Source organism: Coregonus lavaretus (assembly GCF_964263955.1).
Source record: "Coregonus lavaretus genome assembly, chromosome: 5".
Lineage (NCBI taxonomy): Eukaryota > Metazoa > Chordata > Actinopteri > Salmoniformes > Salmonidae > Coregonus > Coregonus lavaretus.
This window is the reverse complement of record NC_139992.1, coordinates 43278939-43305903: the sequence shown is the minus strand read 5'-3', so window position 1 is coordinate 43305903 and position 26965 is coordinate 43278939. Positions and strand designations below refer to the sequence as shown.

Below are 26965 nucleotides of genomic sequence, written 5' to 3'. Positions count from 1 at the left end.
ATGAGACAGGAGGATAAAATCACATTACAAACATAGAGGGAGTTGCACAACACTGTTCCATAACTGTACCTTACTGAACACAGTGAATGGAGAGCTGCTCTAGCCCTTATTGTGGTAAGGTCAAGAACAATGCGCATGAATTCATTCCCTATGTAGAGTTCCATCCAACAGCCTGGGCATTCCATTCGTGCTGCAACTACTGCAAACTAATTGCCAGTGTAACTGCCCTTCGACAATTTTTTTAAATCTGTAGTGTCACTGATCAGATACAGCCAGGAGGGAACAACGCTTTGCATATTTAAAAAAGGCTTGGGACAACGATGTTTCTACTTTGCTTCTTAATATAAATCCACAAGCGTTCTATAATTACACTTCGTTTGTGTTTCATACATCTGCAAACAGCTAGTTTGTCTTTTCTTAGTACGTTTTAGCTACATCATGTTAGCCGCTAATGCTAACCGCTAGTTAGTTAGCTAGCTAGCTAATAAATGTACTCAGTCAGAGCAAACGTAGCTAGCTAACACAGCATGATACCAGTGATGGTGTAGGCCTAAATCTGCATGTTGTTTGTGCAACAGTATCTTCTAAATCAAAAGAGGTATAGGCGAAGCATGAATATGTTGGCTACATGAAGATACATTTAATGTAGCCAAAGATTATAGGGTCCCCTAGGAAACACTGACCATCACTTTGGTTCCTACCCTGTCACAATAACTCCTCCTGGGCATTTAACACTATTCAAAATGCCAACTATTACTTATATTCTAACTATAGAATTAGAATAAACATTCTATTTCCATGATTCCAACAGTTCACCCAAGTGTTTTGATCTAAATCGCAAGTCAAATCGCAATTGCAACATTTGGTTAAAAATAAGACCTAATTTTTTTGCCTATATCGTGCAGCCCTATGTGGCAGTGTGGAAATTCTCAAATTAGTTCAGGAAATGCAGAAATTGATGGAAATGCAGGAAATTATTTTAGGTTGAAGTTTAATTGAACAGTATAAAACAGAATGGAGAAAGACCTGTTGAAATCACTTAGAATGTATGTGTTGCCACTGTAGGGTCACGCAATACTCATAAAGCAAATTTAGAACTTTTATTATTAAAAAATGTATACCGTGAAAACATTAAAACAAATAATGTGACATGATATTTTGGCCATATCGCACAGCCCTAGTTCTATTACTGGTCTACACCTCAGGGGAGGCGCAACCTCAGCAGACAAGGGTGCAAATGACAGAGGGGGTGGGCCTGCTGTCTGACAAGCTAAGCTGCTACCTAACTTCTAATTATGGCTGGGTGGCTAGCATGGCTAACAATGTAAACAGTGCAAAGGTGTCCAGCCACACTTAGTGGATTTGAAAAGAGAGGCGCATTTGGAATGGCTACTAGGCAAAGGAGAACGCCATCATCTGCCGACAACGCAGCGGCATCATGAGCAGAGGAGCGGTTTGTCCCCGGGGCCATTAGCACATCTGAACAAGGACTCCCACCAGAGGGGGGTACATTTCATCATCTCAAGAACACACAGGCCCAAAAATTGAAAAACCCTTCCATCCAGTTTAGAATCATCACAAAGAGAAACCCAGAGTTTAAGTGGATCACATTAATCTCCATTATGTAACTTCTCCACTGAGGCAAAGCGTCGCAGCTGCCGGGACTCTGGGTCTCACTCGATTTCATAAATCCTTGATGACACTGTACACGCATGACATACCTGAACATCATGTACGTAAGCGGGATATTGGGTGGAGTAGTGAAGGGGGAGTCAGACCAGACCAGTGAGCTGTTGGCCGTGGCGGCTGCAGTGCTATTGAACAAAGCTGAGTGCACGCCACTGGAGGCCTGCCAATACTTTTTGCCTGATATGACTGGAGGCCACAGCGGCCTAGATGAATTGACCACGATCCATTGCACACACAACAACTCTCTTCTCCCTTAACCGGTCTATTTGGAAAGGCAATGCATAACTGCCTGGTCTGTAGAAAACACAGAATGATGCAAGCAAAGTAGCAGCACACATTTGTCGTTAAAAAGTAATCTAATTTGAAAACTTTATGAAAAACATTTCCATTGTGTCATTTTGAGCACTTCCCTTCCAATTACATATCGATATAAAAAGTCCCATTAATGATATGCTTGGTGGACAATGTTTGACTGGCAATGGTTCAACTGAAAGCAGAAGTGAAAGAGTCGTTGTTGACTAGCAGGTCAGTGTGGGGCAGACAGAGTGAGTCAGTGCTGCGGTCCGTCTATACCTTGTCGGTTGATCTCATTCTTCAGCAGCTCCTCCATGGCCTCCTCCTCAGCAATGTCCAGTGGCGTCTCCCCCTCGCTGTTCACCACCCCCACGCTGGCCCCCTGGCCGATCAGAAACCTGCACAAACACACTTGCTTAGGACAGGTAAGTAGTCGTCTAAGTAGTATTAGTAACATTCAGTAGTAGTAAATTAATTATTCACTGAATCAATATGGATGGATCAGGTCTCTTATTTAACCCAGGTGAATAAAGGTTCAATCAAAATGCCAAGGAAATCATGCCCATCTCATTCTATGTAGTAGGCCTCTATAAGCTACTATCCTAGGCCTATGAAAAGTTTGAAGACAAAAATGGGCCAAATTCTAGCAAGACACATTTACCAGGATTGGAAAATAGATGCATTTACCAATTACCATAACTCTGTCAATAATTTGTTCCTTTACTTGCAGGGAAACAGTCGAGTGAATATATTAAAGAAAACCAGTACGTCACAACCAGGTTTCCGTTAGGAAAATGTGGCGCTGGACATTTGACCGGCAGCATTTTAATTTACCAGACGGTGCTCAGAACGACAGAAATCACATTTAGATTATGGTAATTCATATTAACAGAACATGCAAGTCGAGGATCAACGGTGTGGTCCTTCTTACCGAAATCTGATTCGCACTTTGAAGAGGTTAGAATAATCGTCCACATTGACTTTTCCTCAGCCAACAAGACGAGTAACCAAGAGCAAAATCACTAGCCTTTGTCAATCTACTATCCCAATAGTAGAGAAAATGTACCTATTCTATTGGTCAGCTTGTCGAGAAAGAAATAGCCGATTCCAAACAGCCTCTGGGACAGTTGTGGAACGATAGATCACAAATTCATACAACCAGTAGCCCTACGCTACAAAAAAAAAAAATATATCACGTTAAAAAGCAATGAATAATTGCAACAGATCAGAAAGTTTAGCTTAAAATGTTGATCAACTGTTATTTCAACTATATGAGCACAACACAGTAGGCAACGCGCAAATGTTAGTTCAATAATACAATTATCGGGAAAACACTGTTGTCAAAAGTGCACCGCACATGCTAGCGGTTTAACGTGAATAGGGCTGTCCAACATTTTTTTTTTTTTTTTATCTTGGTCGTCCGAGAGTCGTCGGTTCTTTCGACCAATCGATTGGTCGAAATTTCGAACCGTGTATTTTTTCCTTATATAGACACATCCTATGTGTTTTAATCATATCAACTATATGCACTGAGCTTGTCTGATGCTTTAATTGAACTGTTTGATGATATAATTAAGACAAAATGACAAGAGGGAGTCCGACCGCAATTGATTTGATTGTGCTGGGCCTGGCTAAGACTTGCTGTGCTGTAATAAAAAAATAAAAAAACATTTACAAAATCCTGAGTGACTGACTAGCACCCATTGTCGCCCTCTCCTCCCTGCTGCAGTGACCACCACAGAACATCAGTGTGTATCGCACTGTCAGTGCTGCAACACAATTACAGCCCTTTCTGGCTGAAAAGTTTACACCGAAATCCCTCATTTGTTTAGGAAAAATATTCTCTATTCCCTCAACCCTTGCTCTCTTTAGGAGTCCCATAGGGCAGCGCACAATTGGCCCAGCCAATGTAGGCCGTCATTGTAAATAAGAATTTGTTCTTAACTGACTTGCCTAGTTAAATAAAAAGGTTAAATAAAAATAAAATAAAATGCACGTGACCAATAGGGCCTGACCTATAGCATATCATATCCACAAATTGGTTATAAACTCTGAACACCGTAACACATGTGACAGAAAAATGGATGCAGAGGACTTGACAAATAAACTCGAAACTGGTTGCTCAGGAGGTAATGGGGGAAGTCAGTTCTGTGAAATAAATTTGACTTGTAAATACTGGAGATCAAGAAAAAGAAGGTAAGGAGTAAGTGCTGCATGCGTATGTGTGACAAACAGGTGCCGATGGTTTACAATATCATTTTTCTGACCGTTTGAAACAAACGCCCTATAATAGAGTAGGTTGTAAAGTTTTTTTGTTTGTTGTAAAGCCTTGTTACAGCAAAGGCTAAAAACAGTCGCATTCACTTGTGAATTCAATTCCCGAAATGGAATGGTTAAGGTCTATTTATTGTTTACTCTAATTATTCAAAGGTCACTTTGTTATTTTAAAATAAATGTTTGATTGCATTTAAAAGCATGAATGACTCATATGCTGTTTGATGACATGAACAAATAAATGATTGATTGATACAGTAGCCTATATACTGTAAGTATTGAAATATACGCCTAAGTTACGGTATTAAGACTAAACAGGATGCGCTCTTAGGCCTACATCTCGATGGTGGTTATACAAGGCTGCTATTTTTTTAATTTTTATTTAACCTTTATTTAACTAGGCAAGTCAGTTAAGAACAAATTCTTATTTACAATGACGGCCTACACCGGCCAAACCCGGACGACGCTGGGCCAATTGTGCGCCGCCCTATGGGACTCCCAATCATGGTCGGTTGTGATACAGCCTGGAATCGAACCAGGGGGTCTGTAGTGATGCCTCAAGCACTGAGATGCAGTGCCTTAGACCGCTGCGCCACTCGGGAGCTATATTAAGCCTACTATTGATAATGAAATTACTTATTATTATTATTATTATTATTATTATTATTATAATAATGTCAAAGAAAAATGTGGGTTTTTATTATAAATATAATTTATACAAATTTGGAATAGTGTAAACACTAAATAAATGATAAATAATACCAGAGGTTGGTCTAACGGGAAAAAAAGTGTAACGCCTAGCAAAGATTAAAAACAGCAGAATTTGTGAGATGATTTATCTGACATGTGGTGGCGTGAGGCTTGGTGCTCTCAGAATGAGTAGGCTATTAAACAAACACTCAAATAGGCAACAGAAGCAGGAATTGTCTGGTTTCTGTAGATATATATGGATGATTTATAAAAGTCATGCACATTTAAACAGTTAGGCTATTGATTATAGACCTAATTAAATTGGGGTTTCCTCTCTCCTCACTTTTCTTACACAATTAAGGCAAGGGGTGTTTTCTCGTCTCCTAACTCCACTGCTGCCTCCGACGCATTGTTCTTAACACCAATATGCTGGTTAACTTTGAAATTATGCACATAGCAACATGGTCTAGGAAAAGGCGGCAATTCAACAGCGCCATGATGTGTTTCAGAACCGCAGACAGTGACCACTATCCAAGGCGGGAGAAAGCGCATTTGTTATAAAATAATATCATTTCTATTTGCGTTGCACCATTGTTCTTACATAATATAACCATGTACAATTTCAGTAGCACATGTCTTCGTCTGATGGACTGTGCCATCCCCAAGGCCTCCACAATGGATCAGTCCACTCAGACAGGAGCCAATCAGACAGGTGTCTTGCACACCATGATTATTTTTTGCTACTGCTCGTCTAAAGAAATCTCGGTCGACCAACAGCCTGTCGACCAGTCGACTAAATGGGGTCAGCCCTAAATGTGACAGATGAAAATATATGTTAGACATTTAGAAAGAGGGGAGTTTTAATATGCAACAACTAGCATGGGTTGCTAATATGACTAGGATTGTGCCTTTGGCTACTGGACAATGAAAAAGTTGATAAAATAATTGCCTCCACGGACATGGTCTGATTTTGGCTAGGCTACTTTGAAGTAAAACGTTCAGGTTTCCAACAGTTAAGCATATGTTCTCAAAATGCATACTGCCTTCAGCTCATTTCAAAGTGGTGTGACGCGCTGATGAAGCCTGCCTTCTGTTGTCTATACATTTGCCGTTTGAGATGCTGTAGCTGCAGCTCTTGCGGTCTGACAGATTTTCCGCTCAAAGGCTCTGTATTCCTGTGATAAAAAAATATACATAATGAATATACTGTACACGCACCCATTTAATTCCACTAAATTATGCAAATTAACCTATAGACCGATAAGCCTGACTACTCAAATGTATTTACATAGACAGGTATTTCCATCAATTAATAGGCTAAAAAGCATTATTTTGCCAGGACAATTGGCCGGCGCCAATTTTATTCATCAGCTTTTTCATTTACTTACTTCAGTCAGCTATTACCGGCTAATGGAAACCCTGGTCACAACCCACTGGTAGCAGAAATCCCCAACCTTGGGTAAGGCCAGGCACATATCCCTACACTGACCTAACCACCTGAGGGAGAATGGTGTAATTGCAGACCGCAATTAGGGGCATTTTCTGACATAGGCGTTTCTTGATATCAAGTTACACCCATTGATGCTCGCCATTGGTCCGTGGACGTTTCTTTCTCGTCGGGGACAACAGTGGTTGACTACTGTAGCATTTTAGCTAAGCCTAACCCTTTTCCTAACCTTAACCTCAGTCTCCTAACCTGCCACGCTAATTCACCTAACCTGCCACGCTAATTCACCTAACCTGCCACGCTAATTCACCTAACCTGCCATGTTAGTTATCCTAACCTGCTGTGTAAACAAATCTGTGATGAGAAACCATCAGTCTCCGGAACTGACCAACGGCAGGTATGAATTGGCGTTTTCTAATATCAGGGAACACCCATATCAAGAAACACCCCGAATTGCAGTCTGCAATTACACCATATTCACCTGAAGGGTTTCCTGTTGTATCCCTCCACTGACCTAAACACCTGAGGAGTTTAATGATGTCATTCTAGTACCCTGCCTCTAAAATCAGACAACCAGTTCACACATATTCACTGCATAATTAGCCTAGTGAATCACCCTTTTTGGTCAATCACACTCCATTTATCTTTCCTCACTGATTTCTCACCCTGCGCTGGCTGATTCAAGTGGCTCTTGGAACAGCAGGAGGAGATCTTGACTCCTGCTGCTACCAATTAAAGCCATGGAGATACGCAGACCCTTCTCATTAGAACACACCACTTGAAAACGGCGCATTCCGGTAACTTCCCTCGTAATGGAGATTCAGCGACCGCCGTTACATTTTAGAGTTCCACATTCTTTTGAATTCACTTTCGACCCATTTTAGCTGGGTTTTACAAGGTGTGGTTGGGCCTTGTGGTTAGGAGTTCACCCTGCCAGTGTCTAGTGTTGAGCGATTCAAGCTTTTTGAGGTCGGTTCGGTTTGATTATTAAAAAATAAATCACGGTTTTCGATTTCAGGATTTTATTTGCCATTAAATGTACTATGCATTATGTGGGTTGAATGCTGTAACACAGAATAAAACAATTAATAAAAGTCCCAAGATGGTGGTGACTGCACAATACTGCTTATTACGGCTGGGAGAGATATGGCCAAAATAGCTTATCACAAGAGAAAAAATAAATAAATAAATAAATAAATATATATATATGACGTACTCGACAGTATTTTAAGTTCTAATAAAAACATTTCTAAATATACTTCACGAGTAGTTCGTGACCCTAGGGTGGCAACACATACATAAGTGATTTCAAATGGGGCTTTCTCCATTCTGTTTGTTTTATACTGTTCAATCCAACCCGTCCCCCTCAAACAAAATCAGCATTTTCATCAATTCCTCACTGTGCCACGTAGGACTGCATGATATGGGCAAAATATCTAGGCCTAGTTTATTGGCGTACTGTTGGAATCATGGAAATAGAATGTAATTCAAATTATTGTAATTCAATAGTTGGAATATAGTGGGCAGCACCTTTAATAAATTGTTATTTGACATGACAACAAATGAATAAGCCAGGGAGGAATTATTGTGTAAGGGTCGGAACCAAAGTGTTGGTCAGCATTTCCCAGGGGACCCTATACGGTGTTACGTTCCTCTTCTTTATATAGCTGGCTAGCTAACATTCATGCTTTGCCTATTCCTCTGATGTAGTAGATGCCATTACACAAACATGCAGATCTAGGTCTACACCAGCACTGGTATCAGGCTGTATTAGCCATCTAGGTAACTAGCAATTAGCATTAGCGGCTAACACATTTTATTTTATTAACAATGTGCTAAGGAAAGACAAACTAGCTGTTTGCAGAAAGTAAGATACAAACTAATAGTGTAATTATAGAAGGCTTTGAAAGCAGCATACTTGTTACCAACATCGTTGCGTCTGACCATGCAGACTGCAGAGTGAACGGCAAGTGAAGTGCTCGTGACTCTGTGGTCGAGCAACACCAAGAACTGCTCTCCTTGAGTGACAGGGGGCAGGGCTTGGTGTGAGAAGCGGCATGCAGGAGCGACGACTTGCAAGTAGCAAACAGAGTAAACTATAAATACTGACATTACGGACATTGCTCATCACATTCACATTTAACAAACCAAATACTGTTATAGAAGGTGAAGTAAAAACCCAAACCAGTCTGTGCATCAATACCGGTATATAGTCAAATATGGTATCGCGCCCAGCCCTACTGCTTATTACTTGTGAAATCATTTATTCACATTACTTAAATAAAAAAATGTAAGTTCTCTACATTATTTGTTTCATTGGATTACTTATTTCATTCCAAGTCCTCATCTCTATAGAGCTGCTGCCTATGCTGTCTGACAAAATCTCTATTTTTTGTAGTTTTTCAAAGTAAATAAAGCCTACTTTTATGACTGCCGAATACCAACTATCACATAGATCATGTATTTTCAGGCAAAGATACCTCGAAGCAACTGCTCTATCCGTGTTCTTCTTGTTTCTTCTCTGTGTCTGCCCAACAGACGGTCTGTGCTGTAGACTGGACAAGTAGGCTCGCAATGGATTATGGTCATTGTAGGTCATCACCATGTTTTCTGCGCTAAACTATGTAGAATATTGGCCTGTTGGAAACTACAACTCCCTACTACATCACACAGTTCGGGCTTGATCTGATTTATCTGGAGAAACTGTGCATTGAGCTCACAGAAAAAACGAACAAAATGGAATTCAAATAATTAAACACATGGTCAATTAGTTGTTTAAAGCCCAAAAAAGTTACGGAAATGTTGGTTAAATCGCTCAGCACTACTGCCATCGGATGGCTGTCGGTTTGACACCAAAGGGCTTGGCGGAAAAGGCTGCCATTGCCTTTCCGGCTCTGTAGGCCTCATTACGGGACAGTGTTGTGGGGTAAAATGGTGCTGCTATGTGCTCCTACCACCCACATCAGGGCCCAGAGTCGCCCAAGACCAGAGCACTCCATTAGTCATCCATATCAGACAAGGCCCTTCACATTTTCCTTCATTCCTCATTGCATTGTGTAAAACAAAAGAGAGCCCTTGTCTTCAACAACAGCCTAGCCCTGATATATGGAGAAAATGGGACAATAAGGTAGACTCCACTGTATGAAAATAATCGACAAACACCACCGTCTGAAAATGATTAAACTGAACGTTCGACAGCTTTTGTACATATTTTTAATAAACTAATTTGCCGTAGGGGTGAGAGGGAAGTCTGAAGGACAGAACTTCCAGGTAATACCTACAAGAAAGCTCTTGGAATTACAACAAACAATTGCAGCTGATGAAACACCATAAAAAGGCAACATTCCAGTCAGTCAATAACCTTGGTAGCATAGTATGATACTTCTGCTCTAACTTGGGCAGCAGGACTGCACAGTGTGCGATTGTGGGATAACGCTCATGCCAGGCTCCTGTAATACAATACAGAGAAGTAAAACAGGTCACTGCACAATGGGTGCAAGTGAGCTCCTTCAGCTCTCCTTAGCCTGTTTAAAATGTCTACTGATAATACCTCCCTCCTCGCCGGCCCGGTTTCTGTTCCCTTTAAAACAGCCTTCTTACCTCAATAAGCACAATGAAAGAAAAGACTGGAAAGCAACTGGAGTAATGACTGATGCCGGTGGACACCCCGATTTCTCTATATTGATTACATCACCAGGAACTTGTGCGAGGTTGTTGGGGCCCTCTGATAGGCGGTTGCGCCCATCAACATGTAATCATGCACCTTGGAGAAGCATGGGCCATTGAAAACGGTGACCCTTAACAAGTTTAGGCTGTAAAAAGTAGCTATTAGGATTTAGTTGATTAGCATTGCATTTCATAGTCTAAGACGATTGAATAGAAAGGGTTAATTGATGACCTAACTAACCTGACTAGTGATTTACAACAAATTGATGTGTCTAGACAGGATGGGGTAATGGATGTTCTCCAAATGAAACCTCAGGGAATAGCCTTGTAACGCTTGGCGACGCAAAATAAACACTTGTTACATTTCAAAACTGACCATTGATTTTTTTAAGTGCCTGTGAGTTATTGCCTCCATTGAGAAAAATGAGTTTGCTCAAGGTGAATTGCCTGGCTAGCCATCCATGTTGCTCTGGCCAAACTGACGTTTCTTCTCCACGATGAATGTATACGATCATGTACGTAGCGATCAGAGCAGCAGAATTTAATTCAGGGTGAGTCGTTAGACAACAATGTGAAAGGGCTGGTACATAATGGGGTTATCCCAATGCAGTAAAGTGTGTGTGCGTGTGTGTGTGTGTGTGTGTGGGGGGGGGGGGGGTGCAGCCATTCCCTAAAGGTCCATAACAGCCCCCAGCTGGACCCTCACCACGTCAGCCATTACACCTCTCTGGCCCAGCAGCTGTACTTACTCTGCTATGTCCATGTATCCACAGGAGGCTGCGGCGTGGAGGGGGATCCAGCCCTCATTGTCGGGCTGGTTGATGGCAGCCCCATGCTCCACCAGGAACGTCACCATGTCCACGTTGTCATCTATGCACGCCTGAAGGAGGGGGAGAGAAATAGAAAGTACGTTAGAAAAGTCCAACATTTAAACACTAAGAAACTTCAGTGTGACTACCCCAAAAGGAGAAAAATCATGAGCATTCAGGGACATGCAGGTTGGCTTATGTTTCTGTGTGATGCCTTCCTCAGAGTGTCAGAAACCAGCTAGCAGCACCTGTGTGTGTGTGTGTGTGTGTGTACCCGGTTGACCCCGCTGACAGGGAGTGGGTGATGTCAGTAAGGGCTGCCTCATGGCCTGTTTTAAAGAGAGGGGCAGCGGTCAACTCCTTTTGATGAATCTCCTCACTTCTCCAGAAATTGTTGGTGAATGTTGGCGGGGGTAGCATGCCCAAAATGCCAGGACATAGCCGAGGTGTTTGGAATACCTCCGTGCGTACGATTTCTGTTGAGATGGATGTTTTGGGTTTTCTCCGACAGCTCATATGCAAAAAAATATGCACAATTTGACTTTTCAGACTTCCTCTTTTAGGCTGTCCCATTCAAAGGCTGTATCTATAGATTTGTGCCGCTCTCGACAACATGACTGATATTTCATTCCAGTGAAATGTGGTTAGACAGAAAAGACCATTGAGCTACCCAAAACGCACTCGCCATTATACCCTCGACTCAGTATTTAGTCCTCTGGAATAGGCAAATCCTATGCATACTAAGAACAAGAAACCGGTAAGTCAGAAATTCAAAAGGAGCTTTCTTATCCTTCAAATGCGCATGCCAGGACTTGAGAGGCAAGGAGCACAAACATGAGAAGGGAAAAACATTAGGCCTAAGCGACGACACTACAAAATGGCTGTAAATCTGCTAATTTTAGGTTGCATCCAAAGAGAAACCATAACAGTACAATGTACTCCTGAGTGGCGCAGTGGTCTAAGGCACTGCATCGCAGTGCTAATTGTGCCACTAGAGATCCTGGTTCGAATCCAGGCTCTGTCGCCGCCGGCCGCGACCGGGAGACTCATGGGCGGCGCACAATTGGCCCAGCGTCGTCCAGGGTAGGGGAGGGAATGGCCGGCAGGGATGTAGCTCAGTTGATAGAGCATGGCGTTTGCAACGCCAGGGTTGTGGGTTCGTTTCCCACGGGGGGCCAGTATAAAAAAAAAAATTAAAAAAAAATGTATTCACTAACTGTAAGTCGCTCTGGATAAGAGCGTCTGCTAAATGACTAAAATGTAAATGTAAATGTAAATGAAATGTGGGAGTGAGCCAGCAACTGTGTGCGCATGCTAGCTGGGGGCGTTCCCTGCCTAGAGGCTGAGAGGTAAAAGGGATGAAAGGCCAACTATCTGTAGTAGAGAGAGAGGGAGAGAGAGAAGATAGAGAGAAAGGAGAGGGAGAGCGCTGTAGGGAGTTGAGACATTCTGTTCAGAGGACTAGGGGCTGCTGGGCCAGCGCCGCAGTGACCTCAATGACGATCTAGGGGTTAAAATGTCACCCGCTTAAAAGCCAGCCAGATAACAAGGTGACTGTCAACAAAGAAACATGGCCTAGCTGGGCAAAACATTGTACACAGGAATGACAGGATTAAAGCTGGACCAAATTAGTGAAACACTTTTGACGGAAACAGTTTCAGAGCTCAGTTATTACAGTAAGTGGCAGGGATTTCACAAATCGGGAATGCCCAAAAGGCCCCCCTGCTCTCACTCGACTAAAATGCCCCCCTGCTCTCATGCTACTGAATATCTCCAGTCACGACAGCGCCAACTCTTTCCACTGCAACATTTTAGAAGCCATCCCCCCCAAAAAAGAGCGTGGACATGATTTGCAAAATGCATGGTATTCTGAAAATGGACACCGTTATAGATTTCAATGCTATGTTGATATGACAACAATCCTGTTGGTATTACTACTGCTAAATGTCATTCTGGGATCCCTTTTTAGACCCAGGACTTGGGAGTTCAAATCCCTGCTTTGCGTCCCAAAACTTTGATCTCTTGATAACGTTCAGACCGAGGCTTCCCCCTTTCTAAAAGCTGCCTGTAAAGTCTCCAACTCTCTCTGCGAGCTGCTTTGACGGTAAAAGCGGCGAGGGGGGGAACACACACACCGGACTCACGTTTGGGGCACACCGCTATCTGGCTGGAATCCTTGTCCAAATTTGGGCTGTTTACAAGCGTCGTACATGGCCAAGGCTGGAGAGGAGTCTGCGTGGGCCTCGCCACGCCTATCTGGGACTGTGTGTGTGTGTGTGTGTGTGTGTGTGTGTGTGTGTGTGTGTGTGTGTGTGTGTGTGTGTGTAATGGGAGGGGGTAGGAAATAAGCTATTCAGGCAGCTGCTTGGAAGAGTATCCAGGTGCGTATCCACCTTTCACTCACTGGCTGGCTGGGCTCGTCTGACTTTGCTGCAGGGCGGACAGAGAGACAGACAGACGGCCCTCCACTGAGCGCGCTCCACACAGCTGCTCACAACCACACTCTGGCTGAGTGACAAGATGACGCTAGGCCTGTCTGTCAAGAGTTCAGTCACCCCTCGGTGTCACCATCCCTTAGATACACACACACACACACACACACAGTAGATCATTATTGATAAGAGCGTCTGCTAAATGCAGAAACCAAAATAATGTAGCTAAATGTAGATGGTATACAAACAGCTAGACTGGTGTTCTGCCCAATTCTGCACCGTCTGAAGTCTCATACCTGCAGGTGACTGATACTATAGGAAACTAAGGTAGTAGCAATTTAGGTCAGTTGATTTGTGTCCACCATTTCCCCCTCCGTCTTGTCTCCTTCTCTCTTTCTCTGACCGCTACCATGCCCCTTAAGGAGAACTCACTGCTAGTTCCTGCTACTCCCCTCCTGAGCCTCCTCTCCACTGCTTCATCCCCTACAGAGGCCCAGCCCACCGGCTACAGGAGCCCAACAATGGTAATCCCTTAATGGCTGTAATTGTTTGTAGCTGACAGGTGCCAGAGTTACTGCCCACATCACAGGGACAAGTAGCATGGCAACCAGGGGGACAGGATGTGGAAGAGGAGGAGGAGAAAAGACAGCAAGTGTCATCCTTTGCTAACAGTCCTTTGGCAGAGCTTAAGGGTTGTGGGGAAACTGGCATACCTCGCTGCCCCACTCTGTCACAGCCACACATTGGCATCTCTCAGCAGCCTGCGAGAGACACCCACTGACGCAGGAGGGACACTACCACTGTTTAATGTCAAGGACGGGGGGGAACGATGCATTCCTTGACCAATATAGGAGCCGCTGAGAAATGCAACGGGAGCAATACCGTGAATGGGTTGAACCATCTTTTTACTGATGGGAGATTTCAGCAGCGTTTCGTTGGTTAAAGCCGAACAAGGCAGACAAAGCCATCTTTATTTGATGGCTAAACACACTATAGGGAGCGAGAGAGGGAGATAATCTGACTATTAATGTAGGCAATAACAGGAGACATTGTGAGTAAAGCCCACCTCACACCGCCACTGACCCCTGACAGACAGGCCTGTTCTGCACTCACAGCCCACACAGACAATCCTAGGATACACTTTTTTCAGCAGTGGTGTCAAGACCCTTTTTTTTTTTTATCACCACATTTTTTGCAGCGGTGGAAACAATTTGAATATAGGGGAAACACTGCAGACACGTACTGACACTCCACAGGCAACATACACGTAGCCATTCAAACCTGTTTGGCCAGTGTTCTGGCTAGAGAGCAGGCCTTGTCACACACGTAGCAGTCTGCACAACACAGCAGACAGGGAGAGAGAGGGGGGCGAGGGAGGGCAATGCTGTGTCATGAACTCGCAAAATAAATAAAAAAAACTAATGTAGCATCATCGTAATGTTTGACTAAAAGCCATCATGACTCACAGTTCAATCCAGTGTTACTCAACCACACAGAGCGATGTCATCGATAGCACAACCCTCTTCAGTATTATTAACACCGACATAACATGAAGACACCAGCTGGGTATAGCAGCGGGGGCTACTTCTCCATTTCCCTTCCAGCATGTTCTTAACCCAATGACTCCCACTAACACAGGCACATTTTGGACTTCAAACCGCTTTGAAATATTTCTGGCCTGTACCATTGGATTAGTCTACTTCTTCTGCATCCGTAGATACCAACATTAGTCTGTGTGATTAACTGTGTTTATGAGACAAGGGCCGATCCCGGGTCCAAATGGTTTGCGCTACAAACTATGAAACAAAAACACACATGTAACAAGCTACACAAGTCGTTAGAAGGGGTTCTTCTACATAGTATAGGAAATCCCAGCACATAGTATCTTTGATACTGTAATAAACTCACATAGTTGCTGTCAAACTGTTGTCACTGACTAGTTGGACATTTCCTACTGAGGAAACAATCTGTACTTACAGAATTGATAAAATTCATTTCTCTGGTTTTTGCTTTGGCTGACCGCATTTTTTTATTGACAGTTTGTTAAATTGTTTTAAAATGGTAAAACACTTCACCGTGAGGCTAAATATAAGGGCTGGATCCCCCCCTAGCCCTGAAACCAGGGCTGCCGCCTCCTCCCCAGCCATCCCTGCAGAGGAGAACTCCAAAGTCAGGCCTGGAACGCCGTACGCTCCGGGTAAAATATCATCCCATCCCGGCAAACTGCACCTTAGCACGCTCCCCTTGGCCCAGGGGGAATTTCTATATGGCAGAGTGTGACTTTCAATAGCGCTAAGCGCAATGTTGAGACAGCAGGGTTGGCTGGTGGCCACACAGAGAGAGAGGGGGAAACACAGCCGCCGCTATTTCCGCTGGATATCACTACACTGGAGCAGGTGCTTTAGCCATATAGCATAGCATCCACTAAAGCTAGCCTGACAGGAAAGGGGCTGAGGGCAAGGTGGCCTTTCTTGGAATGCCCTTCTCTAATGGAGGAAGAGAGGGGTTCTGGGAAGTAAACACTTACAGAGCTTTAGTAAATGAATCCATGATGCACAGTAGGACAGGACCCCCCACTTCACTGGTCAATAGTTAAAAAGATGCACTATGCAGAAATCGCTACGCCATTTCCTGTATGCTAAAATGCTAATAGGTCGCCTAGTTTCAGTTTGCGACAAAACAAGCAAGTAGTGTAGAGAAACATTGTGCCATCTAAACCGCTGTGAAATAGATTTTCAGCTGTTTGAAGCATAGAAATAGCACACATAGAACTGATCTACCGCTTCTTAGACTTGCTTTCAATGAGAATGACAGATCTATAAAACTCACATTTCTATGTGAATTTGGTCAGGTTGCCCAAAAGGTTACATATTGCAGCTTTAAAATGTACAGCGTATGTGCCTCTCCTTCTGAAAACAACAGCCTGTTTATCCACTAAACGGTTCGACCAGGGAGAACAGCAAAGTAGCTGTCATCTCATGACGTTCACCTCCACCCCAAGCCAGATAGTGATGCTCTTTCTGCGTTACTGACTGACTAGCAAGAGATCCTAGCTGATTATGTTCAATTAAGTTAAAGTAAATCGAGATGTAATCATCCTTACCAGTTGCAATATTGTTTTGTGCATTTCTATAAGATACACAGCTCTGTAACATTCTTATGAATCTCTATATTTGAAATAAAAAGAGGCGGCGGCTACTGGAATAGTATCATATCATAGTTGATAAATTCATACCAGGCCTGCTTGGGTTTAGAGTTTGAAAATATACAGAAACAGCGTTGGAATTGACCTCATGTTTAACTAGTCTGCACTCAATCTCAGTGCTGCTAAGTGACAGAACACTTAGCATCTTATTTTCACTGGAGGGAACTTAGAACACTAACACTACAACACAGGACTGTTCTAACCGATACTCTTTTCAAACACTGAAAAGTACTCCTAAATCAAACTTGTGTGTGTTTATTGGGTGTGTGTACACGTGATTACCCATTCCCATCAGTGGAACTTCAGCCGGCATGTGTCAGGAAGTGACTGTGGCTATGAGTGCACACTTCACAAAAGAGCACTGAGGGTGGGAGGTAGAGGCTGTCTCCTGCAGTCAGAGAGCAGAGCCTAAGCTCCCCAGTGAAACCTGATCCGTACAAACACACAGGGCTCACACTGTAAACCACAATGTTAGCACAGCCAAATGGCTCCAACTCATGGCCCTGTTAGGTAGCTGTCCATGTGTTGACTGCAGGAAGTCATATCAGCGGGCATCAGTGAGCGAATGCTCTGTATCTGTCCTGGCATTGTCAATCGTGGTTTAATGGTGAAAACAGTTGGGAACTTACCAGTGGAATGTTTATACGTTTCACATGACAGAACCAACCTCGTCTGCTGGAAGAAATGCGTGAAGGTAGCCTTCATGCTGGCTGTTTTCACAAGCTCAGGCTACAAGGAGCGACTGTCCCAGGGCAGTCGAGACTTTCTCCAACCGCAAGGCAAGTGAAGCGGTGCCCTTTGCGCCTCACACTCTTCAATTTAGGGTACCCACATGGGGCTGGTTACAGAGCACCATCTATAGATTAACTTAAGAAACCCACCCAGCAGGGCTCGGGGTGGGTGCATATGGACACTATTCTTTCTGCTCTTAATGTTTCCATAAATATGGAAACATTAAGAGCAGAAAGAATACAGTGTCCATATGCACCAGCCTAATGTTAAAATAATAGAGGAATTCAAGAGCCCCGGCTAGCGGGCGGAGATGGGCAAAGCAGTTCTCAGAGAACGACCCAAAAAAAAATGCACCAATGACGGCTGAGAGAGCCCGGGCCGTTGCTGTGGCAACCAAGCCCAAAAGAGGACGAGAGTTCAGTCTTTTCGGGCCTTTGTAAGAAACATAAATAAATAGAGAAAATAGTTAATTTAAAGCACACTGGGGTTGCTCAGATAGCCCCCCGAAGGCAGCGCACGGAGCAGACCTTGCAAGTACAAGATCAAAAGCTAATCTTGAGAACAGGGGAGAGAAGGTTTCCTTCTCTTTTTGGACATTCCAAGTTTTTGGTCACCCCACCACTGTTCTCATGACCCATTATGGTCAACAGATAGAAATACTTTTCTTCTCTGCTGCTAGACCTCTCAGCAAGGTACCAGGACTTATCTCCACAATCTCAGAGTATATTATTGGACAGGTTGAAAGCATTAGGTCACCATAATAGGTTAACTTAAAGGATACAACAAATAGAATGGTGACGACCTCAAACTTCAGGATGGCTGAAGCCATTTCTGTGGGGGGGGGGGGGGGGGGGACACAAAAAAAACCAAAATAACACTTCTTGCTAATGGCGTGTCATCCATATAACCAGACTTGAGGCAGACGTTGCATTATTAGTCAGAAGACTTTGCTGTATGACCACAATCCATAACATAACATTTTACTGTCAAGTCACAAAGTGAACTTCAAAAGACTTCCACCTGATTAACATGTGATTAACAATTATGCTCCAACCAAGAGTATTTACCCAAAAATATAATGCATGTAGACAATGTAGCCTAGCCCATGCATATAGGTTCTCCTATCTATTGCAATGAAATCACACAATATGAAAACATTTCATACAACATAATGAACCTGTGACAGCTTCCAAACCCCATCTCCCACCCATAGTACAGTTCAGAAAAAGGACAGTGGGCTTTTTCCATACTTTAAAAAGGCACTGTACCTCCAACTGCTACTGTGAAGAAGAATTGTGTGTGTGTGTGGTGGGGGGGGGGGGGGGGGGGGGTGTTAGGGAGCTTGATTATCTCCCAGGTCATCGTGCAGAGCGCTCCATGCTAACTTTAGCAGCACTCCACATCAATGAAAAGACACTTGAGGACCCCTCCCCTCCCTCACTTCCTCTGGCAGGGCCCTCCGATAGCCAACTAAAACACCCGGCCTAAACTGCTCCTTTGGAATATGCCTAGTGCTGAATGAGAGGGGAGCCAGTGTTCAGATACGCTATATATTAAAAACGGAAGCATCCGTGGCACATGCCCATATTTGAAATCCCACCTCTAACACCAATGTGCCTGGTTGGTGCGTTGGTCGTAAATGCAGTGGTTTCTACTGTGCCTGGTTGGTGCGTTGGTTATAAATGCAGTGGTTTCTACTGGGCCTGGTTGTTGCGTTGGTTGTAAATGCAGTGGTTTCTACTGGGCCTGGTTGGTGCGTTGGTTGTAAATGCAGTGGTTTCTACTGGGCCTGGTTGGTGCGTTGGTTGTAAATGCAGTGGTTTCTACTGGTGGTTTGTTGTGGCCGAGTATTGGTGCTAAACCGTGTTGTTGGAGTCCGGCATGCTAGCTGGCTGTGGCGTCTTATGACTAGGTGCCCTGGACGATTTTCACGGAAGAACACTGTACCTAGTTAGCTAGCTGAATAAACTAAGTTAGTCTATTCCTAGAAAACATTGAACCGCTGTAGTTTACAACAATTATAGTTTCTGAGGTGGAAGTTGGGAGAGTTATATTTGGGAGTTGTGGTGAGGGAGGCCCCGCTCTCTCCTTTCCCAGATGTTTAGTTCATTTCATTCCGATCTCCTTTGCATTATTGTAGCCTTTTTCTGCAGCCTGTCAACTATGCCTCTGTCTATCCCTGTTCTCTCCTTTCCGCACAGGCTATACAAACGCCTCACACCACGTGCCTGCTGCCTCTCTAACCTGGTGGTCCCTGTACGCACCACCCACGTGGAGTTCCAGGTCTCAGGCAGCCTCTGGAACTGCCGTTCTGCTGCCAACAAGGCAGAGTTCATCTCAGCCTATGCTACCCTCCAGTCCCTCGACTTCTTGGCGCTGACGGAAACATGGATTACCACTGAAAACACTGCTACTCCTACTGCTCTCTCCTCGTCTGACCATGTGTTCTCGCATACCCCGAGAGCATCTGTTCAGCGGAGTGGTGGCACAGGAATCCTCATCTCTCCCAAATGGACATTCTCTATTTTTCCCCTGACCCATCTGTCTGTCTCCTCATTTGAATTCCATGCTGTCACAGTCACTAGCCCATTTAAGCTTAATATCCTTGTCATCTATCGCCCTCCAGGTTCCCTTGGAGAGTTCATCAATGAGCTTGACGCCTTGATAAGTTCCTTTCCTGAGGATGGCTCACCCCTCACAGTTCTGGGGGACTTCAACCTCCCTACGTCTACCTTTGACTCATTTCTCTCTGCCTCCTTCTTTCCACTCCTCTCCTCTTTTGACCTCACCCTCTCACCGTCCCCCCCTACTCACAAGGCAGGCAATACGCTTGACCTCATCTTTACTAGATGCTGTTCTTCTACTAATCTCACTGCAACTCCCCTCCATGTCTCCGACCACTACTTTGTATCCTTTTCTCTCTCGCTCTCCTCCAACACTACTCACTCTGCCCCTACTCAGATGGTAATGCGCCGTCGCAACCTTCGCTCTCTCTCTCCCGCTACTCTCTCCTCTTCCATCCTATCATCTCTTCCCTCTGCTCAATCATTATCCCTCCAATCTCCTGATTCTGCCTCCTCAACCCTCCTCTCCTCCCTTTCTGCATCCTTTGACTCTCTATGTCCCCTATCCTCCCGGCCGGCTCGGTCCTCCCCTCCAGCTCCGTGGCTTGATGACTCATTGCGAGCTCACAGAACAGGGCTCCGGGCAGCCGAGCGGAAATGGAGGAAAACTAGACATCCTGCGGACCTGGCATCTTTTCACTCCCTCCTCTCTACATTTTCTTCATCTGTTTCTGCTGCCTAGGCCACTTTCTACCACTCTAAATTCCAAGCATCTGCCTCTAAACTTAGGAAGCTCTTTGCCACCTTCTCCTCCCTGCTGAATCCTCCTCCCCCCCCCCCTCCTCCCTCTCTGTGGATGACTTCGTCAACCATTTTGAAAAGAAGGTTGACGACATCCGATCCTCGTTTGTTAAGTCAAATGACACTGCTGGTCCTGCTCACATTGCCCTACCCTATGCTTTGACTTCTTTCTCCCCTCTCTCTCCAGATAAAATCTTGCGACTTGTGACGGCCGGCCGCCCAACAACCTGCCCGCTTGACCCTATCCCCTCCTCTCTTCTCCAGCCCATCTCCGGTGACCTTCTCCCTTACCTCACCTCGCTGATCAACTCATCCTTGACCGCTGGCTATGTCCCTTCAGTCTTCAAGAGAGCGAGAGTTGCACCCCTTCTCAAAAAACCAACACTCGATCCCTCTGATGTCAACAACTACAGACCAGTATCCCTTCTTTCTTTTCTCTCCAAAACTATTGAGCGTGCCGTCTTTAGCCAACTCTTGCTATCTCTCTCAGAATGACCTTCTTGATCCAAACCAGTCAGGTTTCAAGACTGGTCATTCAACTGAGACTGCTCTTCTCTGTGTCACGGAGGCTCTCCTCACTGCTAAAGCTAACTCTCTCTCCTCTTGTCCTTCTAAACCTGTCTGCTGCCTTTGATACTGTGAACCATCAGATCCTTCTCTCCACCATCTCCGGCGCGGCACACTCTTGGATTGCGTCCTACCTGACCGGTCGCTCCTACCAAGTGGTGTGGCGAGAAGCTGTCTCCGCACCACGTGCTCTCACCACTGGTGTCCCCCAGGGCTCAGGTCTAGGCCCTCTCCTATTCTCGCTATACACCAAGTCACTTGGCTCTGTCATATCCTCACATGGCCTCTCCTATCATTGCTACGCAGACGACACACAACTAATCTTCTCCTTTCCCCCTTCTGATAACCAGGTGGCGAATCGCATCTCTGCATGCCTGGCAGACATATCAGTATGGATGACGGATCACCACCTCAAGCTGAACCTTGGCAAGACGGAGCTGCTCTTCCTCCCGGGGAAGGACTGCCCGTTCCATGATCTCACCATCACGGTTGACAACTCCGTTGTGTCCTCCTCCCAGAGTGCGAAGAGCCTTGGCGTGACCCTGGACAACACCCTGTCGTTCTCCGCTAACATCAAGGCGGTGACCCGATCCTGTAGGTTCATGCTCTACAACATTCGGAGAGTACGACCCTGCCTTACACAGGAAGCGGCACAGGTCCTAATCCAGGCACTTGTCATCTCCCGTCTGGATTACTGCAACTCTCTGTTGGCTGGGCTCCCTGCCTGTGCCATTAAACCCCTACAACTCATCCAGAATGCCGCAGCCCGTCTGGTGTTCAACCTTCCCAAGTTCTCCCACGTCACCCCGCTCACTACACTGGCTTCCAGTTGAAGCTCGCATCTGCTACAAGACCATGGTGCTTGCCTACAGAGCTGTGAGGGGAACGGCACCTCCGTACCTTCAGGCTCTGATCAGTCCCTACACCCAAACGAGGGCATTGCGTTCATCCACCTCTGGCCTGCTGGCTCCCCTACCTCTGCTGAAGCACAGTTCCCGCTCAGCCCAATCAAAACTGTTCGCTGCTCTGGCACCCCAATGGTGGAACAAGCTCCCTCACGACGCCAGGACAGCGGAGTCACTCACCTCCTTCCGGAGACATTTGAAGCCCCACCTCTTTAAGGAATACCTGGGATAGGATAAAGTAATCCTTCTAACCCCCCCCCCCCCCCCCCCCAAAAAAAAGTGTAAAGTGGTTATCCCACTCGCTATAAGGTGAATGCACCAATTTGTAAGTCGCTAAATGACGTAAATGTAAATGTACTGGGCCTGGTTGCCAGTGGGAGCTAGCCCAGAAACAGGAGGCAGGAGAGTGAAACAGCAGAGGCCTAGTGTTCTCTCAGCTACAGGTAGACTACGTCTCAACCAGGGTTTCCGTTAGGAAAATGTGGCGCCTGACATTTAACTGGCAACATTTTTAAATTGACCTGACATTTGAGAATTTGACCGGACCCATATGCACTGGGTGTGTAACCTGATTAGGGCATTCACCCACAGTGCTCAGAATGACACATTTAGAATATGGTAATTCAATTGTTTTAGCACAGGAACCGGCTCAGAACAGATGACCAAACCACAACCAAAACAAGACACTTTGTGCCATGAGTGGAGAACAGTGGTGACTGAGCAGCTGTTCAAACCCATAACGACAGAGAGAGGCCTGAGTCACTCTCCCTGTGATTGTGATCAGGGCTTTGGGTGGGATCAAAGCACCAGCACAGCCACCAAGCACTTTGAAAACATGACATTATAGAACCCAAATGATAGCATTATCTCTGTCACAATATCAACACCATAAAAAAGTAGAACTGTTGTATTTTTTCTGTATCAACTATCACCATTCTATCATTTTGTCAACCGTCTGCTCATGTGTTTTGGATAAACCTCACTGGCTTTTGAGAAAACTAAACTGGTAATCTAATTTCAGAGCCGAGAGAGAGAGAGAGAGAGAGGCACTGCAACATTTGAATAGCCGTCAGAAAAAGCAAAACATCCATCATAGGCCTGGTTTTAAAATATCACGTGTATAACAAACACGCCCGCTGGCTTTTTGAGTCAGTAACTAAATGTAATAACAGGAGATAGGGCATCCACAGTGGAGCCCTTGTTTTCTTTTCGGAAAAGCCCAATTTACTCCCTTATAAAGCAACAGCATGGAGACAAAGCAGCTTCTCCTGGAGACCAACACTGGCCCATTTCTCTCCCCCCGTTACCTTGCTTTCTTTCCACAGCCACCTAGCGTAGCTGCAGCCAAGCCACAGTCTAGCATAGCAGTGGAGAACTTCCCAGATAAGTAATACTCCGGGGCTCAGGGCTTCGAGGAACGACGCTCTGGCCACGCCTACTGGGCTATGTCACCGGCTCAGAGGCACGCAGCCACTTCCACAAAAGGAATTCCTTCTTACCGTGAGTGAGAGGAAAAAAAGAGAGCAAGAGAGAAAATGAAAGAGGGAGCAAATGTGTGTGTGGTTTAAAAGCATAAAGCTACTGCAGGAGGCCGGGGGGGGGGGGGGGGAGCGCTGCAGGGCAGCCAGCTGGGTTCCTCCACTAGGTGAGCCCTGTTGGGAGCCGTAACCCAGCTACACTGAGAGAACTGCCTCTGTCTCCACTGCTGCTGAGGACGACCATATATGGCTCTGGGATTCCCATGGAAAAAGAAGGCCAGGATTGAAGCAGAGAGAAAAAAAAGTCCAGGGAGATTGTAACTATACATTTAACTGAGGCTCACGCTCACCAGCCAAAACAATAGCCCTGCTTGAGAGCCAAGTTTGTTTCCATGAGCTGTTACTGTCAGGGATCCAAGGAGAGAGGGCGGGCAAATGAGTGGGGGGCATGGGACAACGAGGTCAGACGGCCACAGAAACACAAGCGTGTGTGTAGCACAATCTCCCTTAATACTGTGCATTGTGGGTTAACATACAGCCATTTGCAGAAAACGCTGATGAAGCCTGTTGTTCATGTCATTCTCTAGGCAAGCACTGACTGAACTCCAGAGGTTAAAGAGACAGTGTGTATGCTTGTGTCTGCCCGCCAGGCATTCAACCAATCCATAGCCATTACGGTTGAAAAATATGGATCACCTCCATAGCCTTTGGAGTAAAGGCTCCAGCCGTTGTCCCCTGCGCCATCGTCAACACCACATAGGCAAAGTAATGTGCGTGATGGTCCTACAGTGAGGGAAAAAAGTATTTGATCCCCTGCTGATTTTGTACGTTTGCCCACTGACAAAGACATGATCAGTCTATAATTTCAATGGTAGGTTTATTTGAACAGTGAGAGACAGAATAACAACAAAATCCAGAAAAACGCATGTCAAAATATTTATAAATGGATTTCCATTTTAATGAGAGAAATAAGTATTTGACCCCTCTGCAAAACATGACTTAGTACTTGGTGGCAAAACCCTTGTTGGCAATCACAGAGGTCAGATTTTTCTTGTAGTTGGCCACCAGGTTTGCACACATCTCAGGAGGGATTTTGTCCCACTCCTCTTTGCAGATCTTCTCCAAGTCATTAAGGTTGAGGCAACTCGAACCTTCAGCTCCCTCCACAGATTTTCTATGGGATTAAGGTCTGGAGACTGGCTAGGCCACTCCAGGACCTTAATGTGCTTCTTCTTGAGCCACTCCTTTGTTGCCTTGGCCGTGTGTTTTGGGTCATTGTCATGCTGGAATACCCATCCACGACCCATTTTCAATGCCCTGGCTGAGGGAAGGAGGTTCTCACCCAAGATTTGACGGTACATGACCCCGTCCATCGTCCCTTTGATGCGGTGAAGTTGTCCTGTCCCCTTAACAGAAAAACACCCCCAAAGCATAATGTTTCCACCTCCATGTTTGACGGTGGGGATGGTGTTCTTGGGGTCATAGGCAGCATTCCTCCTCCTCCAAACACGGCGAGTTGAGTAGATGCCAAAGAGCTCCATTTTGGTCTCATCTGACCACAACACTTTCACCCAGTTCTCCTCTGAATTATTCAGATGTTCATTGGCAAACTTCAGACGGGCATGTACAGTGGGGAAAAAAAGTATTTAGTCAGCCACCAATTGTGCAAGTTCTCCCACTTAAAAAGATGAGAGGCCTGTAATTTTCATCATAGGTACACGTCAACTATGACAGACAAATTGAGGGGAAAAAAATCCAGAAAATCACACTGTAGGACTTTTAATGAATTTATTTGCAAATTATGGTGGAAAATAAGTATTTGGTCACCTACAAACAAGCAGGATTTCTGGCTCTCACAGACATATAACTACTTCTTTAAGAGGCTCCTCTGTCCTCCACTCGTTACCTGTATTAATGGCACCCGTTTGAACTTGTTATCAGTATAAAAGACACCTGTCCACAACCTCAAACAGTCACACTCCAAACTCCACCATGGCCAAGACCAAAGAGCTGTCAAAGGACACCAGAAACAAAATTGTAGACCTGCACCAAGCTGAGAAGACTGAATCTGCAATAGGTAAGCAGCTTGGTTTGAAGAAATCAACTGTTGGAGCAATTATTAGGAAATGGAAGACATACAAGACCACTGATAATCTCCCTCGATCTGGGGCTCCACGCAAGTTCTCACCCCGTGGGGTCAAAATGATCACAAGAACGGTGAGCAAAAATCCCAGAACCACACGGGGGGACCTAGTGAATGACCTGCAGAGAGCTGGGACCAAAGTAACAAAGCCTACCATCAGTAACACACTACGCCGCCAGGGACTCAAATCCTGCAGTGCGAAACGTGTCCCCCTGCTTAAGCCAGTACATGTCCAGGCCCGTCTGAAGTTTGCTAGAGTGCATTTGGATGATCCAGAAGAGGATTGGGAGAATGTCATATGGTCAGATGAAACCAAAATATAACTTTTTGGTCAAAACTCAACTCGTCGTGTTTGGAGGACAAAGAATGCTGAGTTGCATCCAAAGAACACCATACCTACTGTGAAGCATGGGGGTGGAAACATCATGCTTTGGGGCTGTTTTTCCTGCAAAGGGACCAGGACGACTGATCCGTGTAAAGGAAAGAATGAATGGGGCCATGTATCGTGAGATTGAGTGAAAACCTCCTTTCATCAGCAAGGGCATTGATGATGAAACGTGGCTGGGTCTTTCAGCATGACAATGATCCCAAACACACCGCCCGGGCAACGAAGGAGTGGCTTCGTAAGAAGCATTTCAAGGTCCTGGAGTGGCCTAGCCAGTCTCCAGATCTCAACCCCATAGAAAATCTTTGGAGGGAGTTGAAAGTCCTTGTTGCCCAGCGACAGGCCCAAAACATCACTGCTCTAGAGGAGATCTGCATGGAGGAATGGGCCAAAATACCAGCAACAGTGTGTGAAAACCTTGTGAAGACTTACAGAAAACGTTTGACCTGTGTCATTGCCAACAAAGGGTATATAACAAAGTATTGAGAAACTTTTGTTATTGACCAAATACTTATTTTCCACCATAATTTGCAAATAAATTCATGAAAAATCCTACAATGTGATTTTCTGGATTTTTTTTCTCATTTTGTCTGTCATAGTTGATGTGTACCTATGATGAAAATTACAGGCCTCATCTTTTTAAGTGGGAGAACTTGCACAATTGGTGGCTGACTAAATACTTTTTTCCCCCACTGTATATGTGCTTTCTTGAGCAGGAGGACCTTGCGGGCGCTGCAGGATTTCAGTCCTTTACAGCGTAGTGTGTTACCAATTGTTTTCTTGGTGACTATGGACCCAGCTGCCTTGAGATCATTGACAAGATCCTCCCGTGTAGTTCTGATTCCTCACCGTTCTCATGATCATTGCAACTCCACGAGGTGAGA

At 45.1% G+C, this 26965-nt stretch overlaps 1 protein-coding gene across 4 annotated transcripts in view; it reads right to left on the bottom strand.

The window, feature by feature from the left end:
• LOC311130157 (protein phosphatase 1 regulatory subunit 12A-like) overlaps positions 1-26965 on the bottom strand; it is a 69800-nt gene that overhangs the window by 30976 nt on the left and 11859 nt on the right. For all 4 annotated transcript variants that reach the window (XM_084162846.1, XM_084162847.1, XM_084162848.1 and 1 more), the window contains exons 2-3: positions 10810-10940; positions 2263-2381 (exon numbers count right to left, since the gene is read on the bottom strand). In XM_084162846.1, the coding sequence (XP_084018972.1) occupies positions 2263-2381; positions 10810-10940 (250 nt within the window). The remainder of the gene's footprint in view (positions 1-2262; positions 2382-10809; positions 10941-26965) is intronic.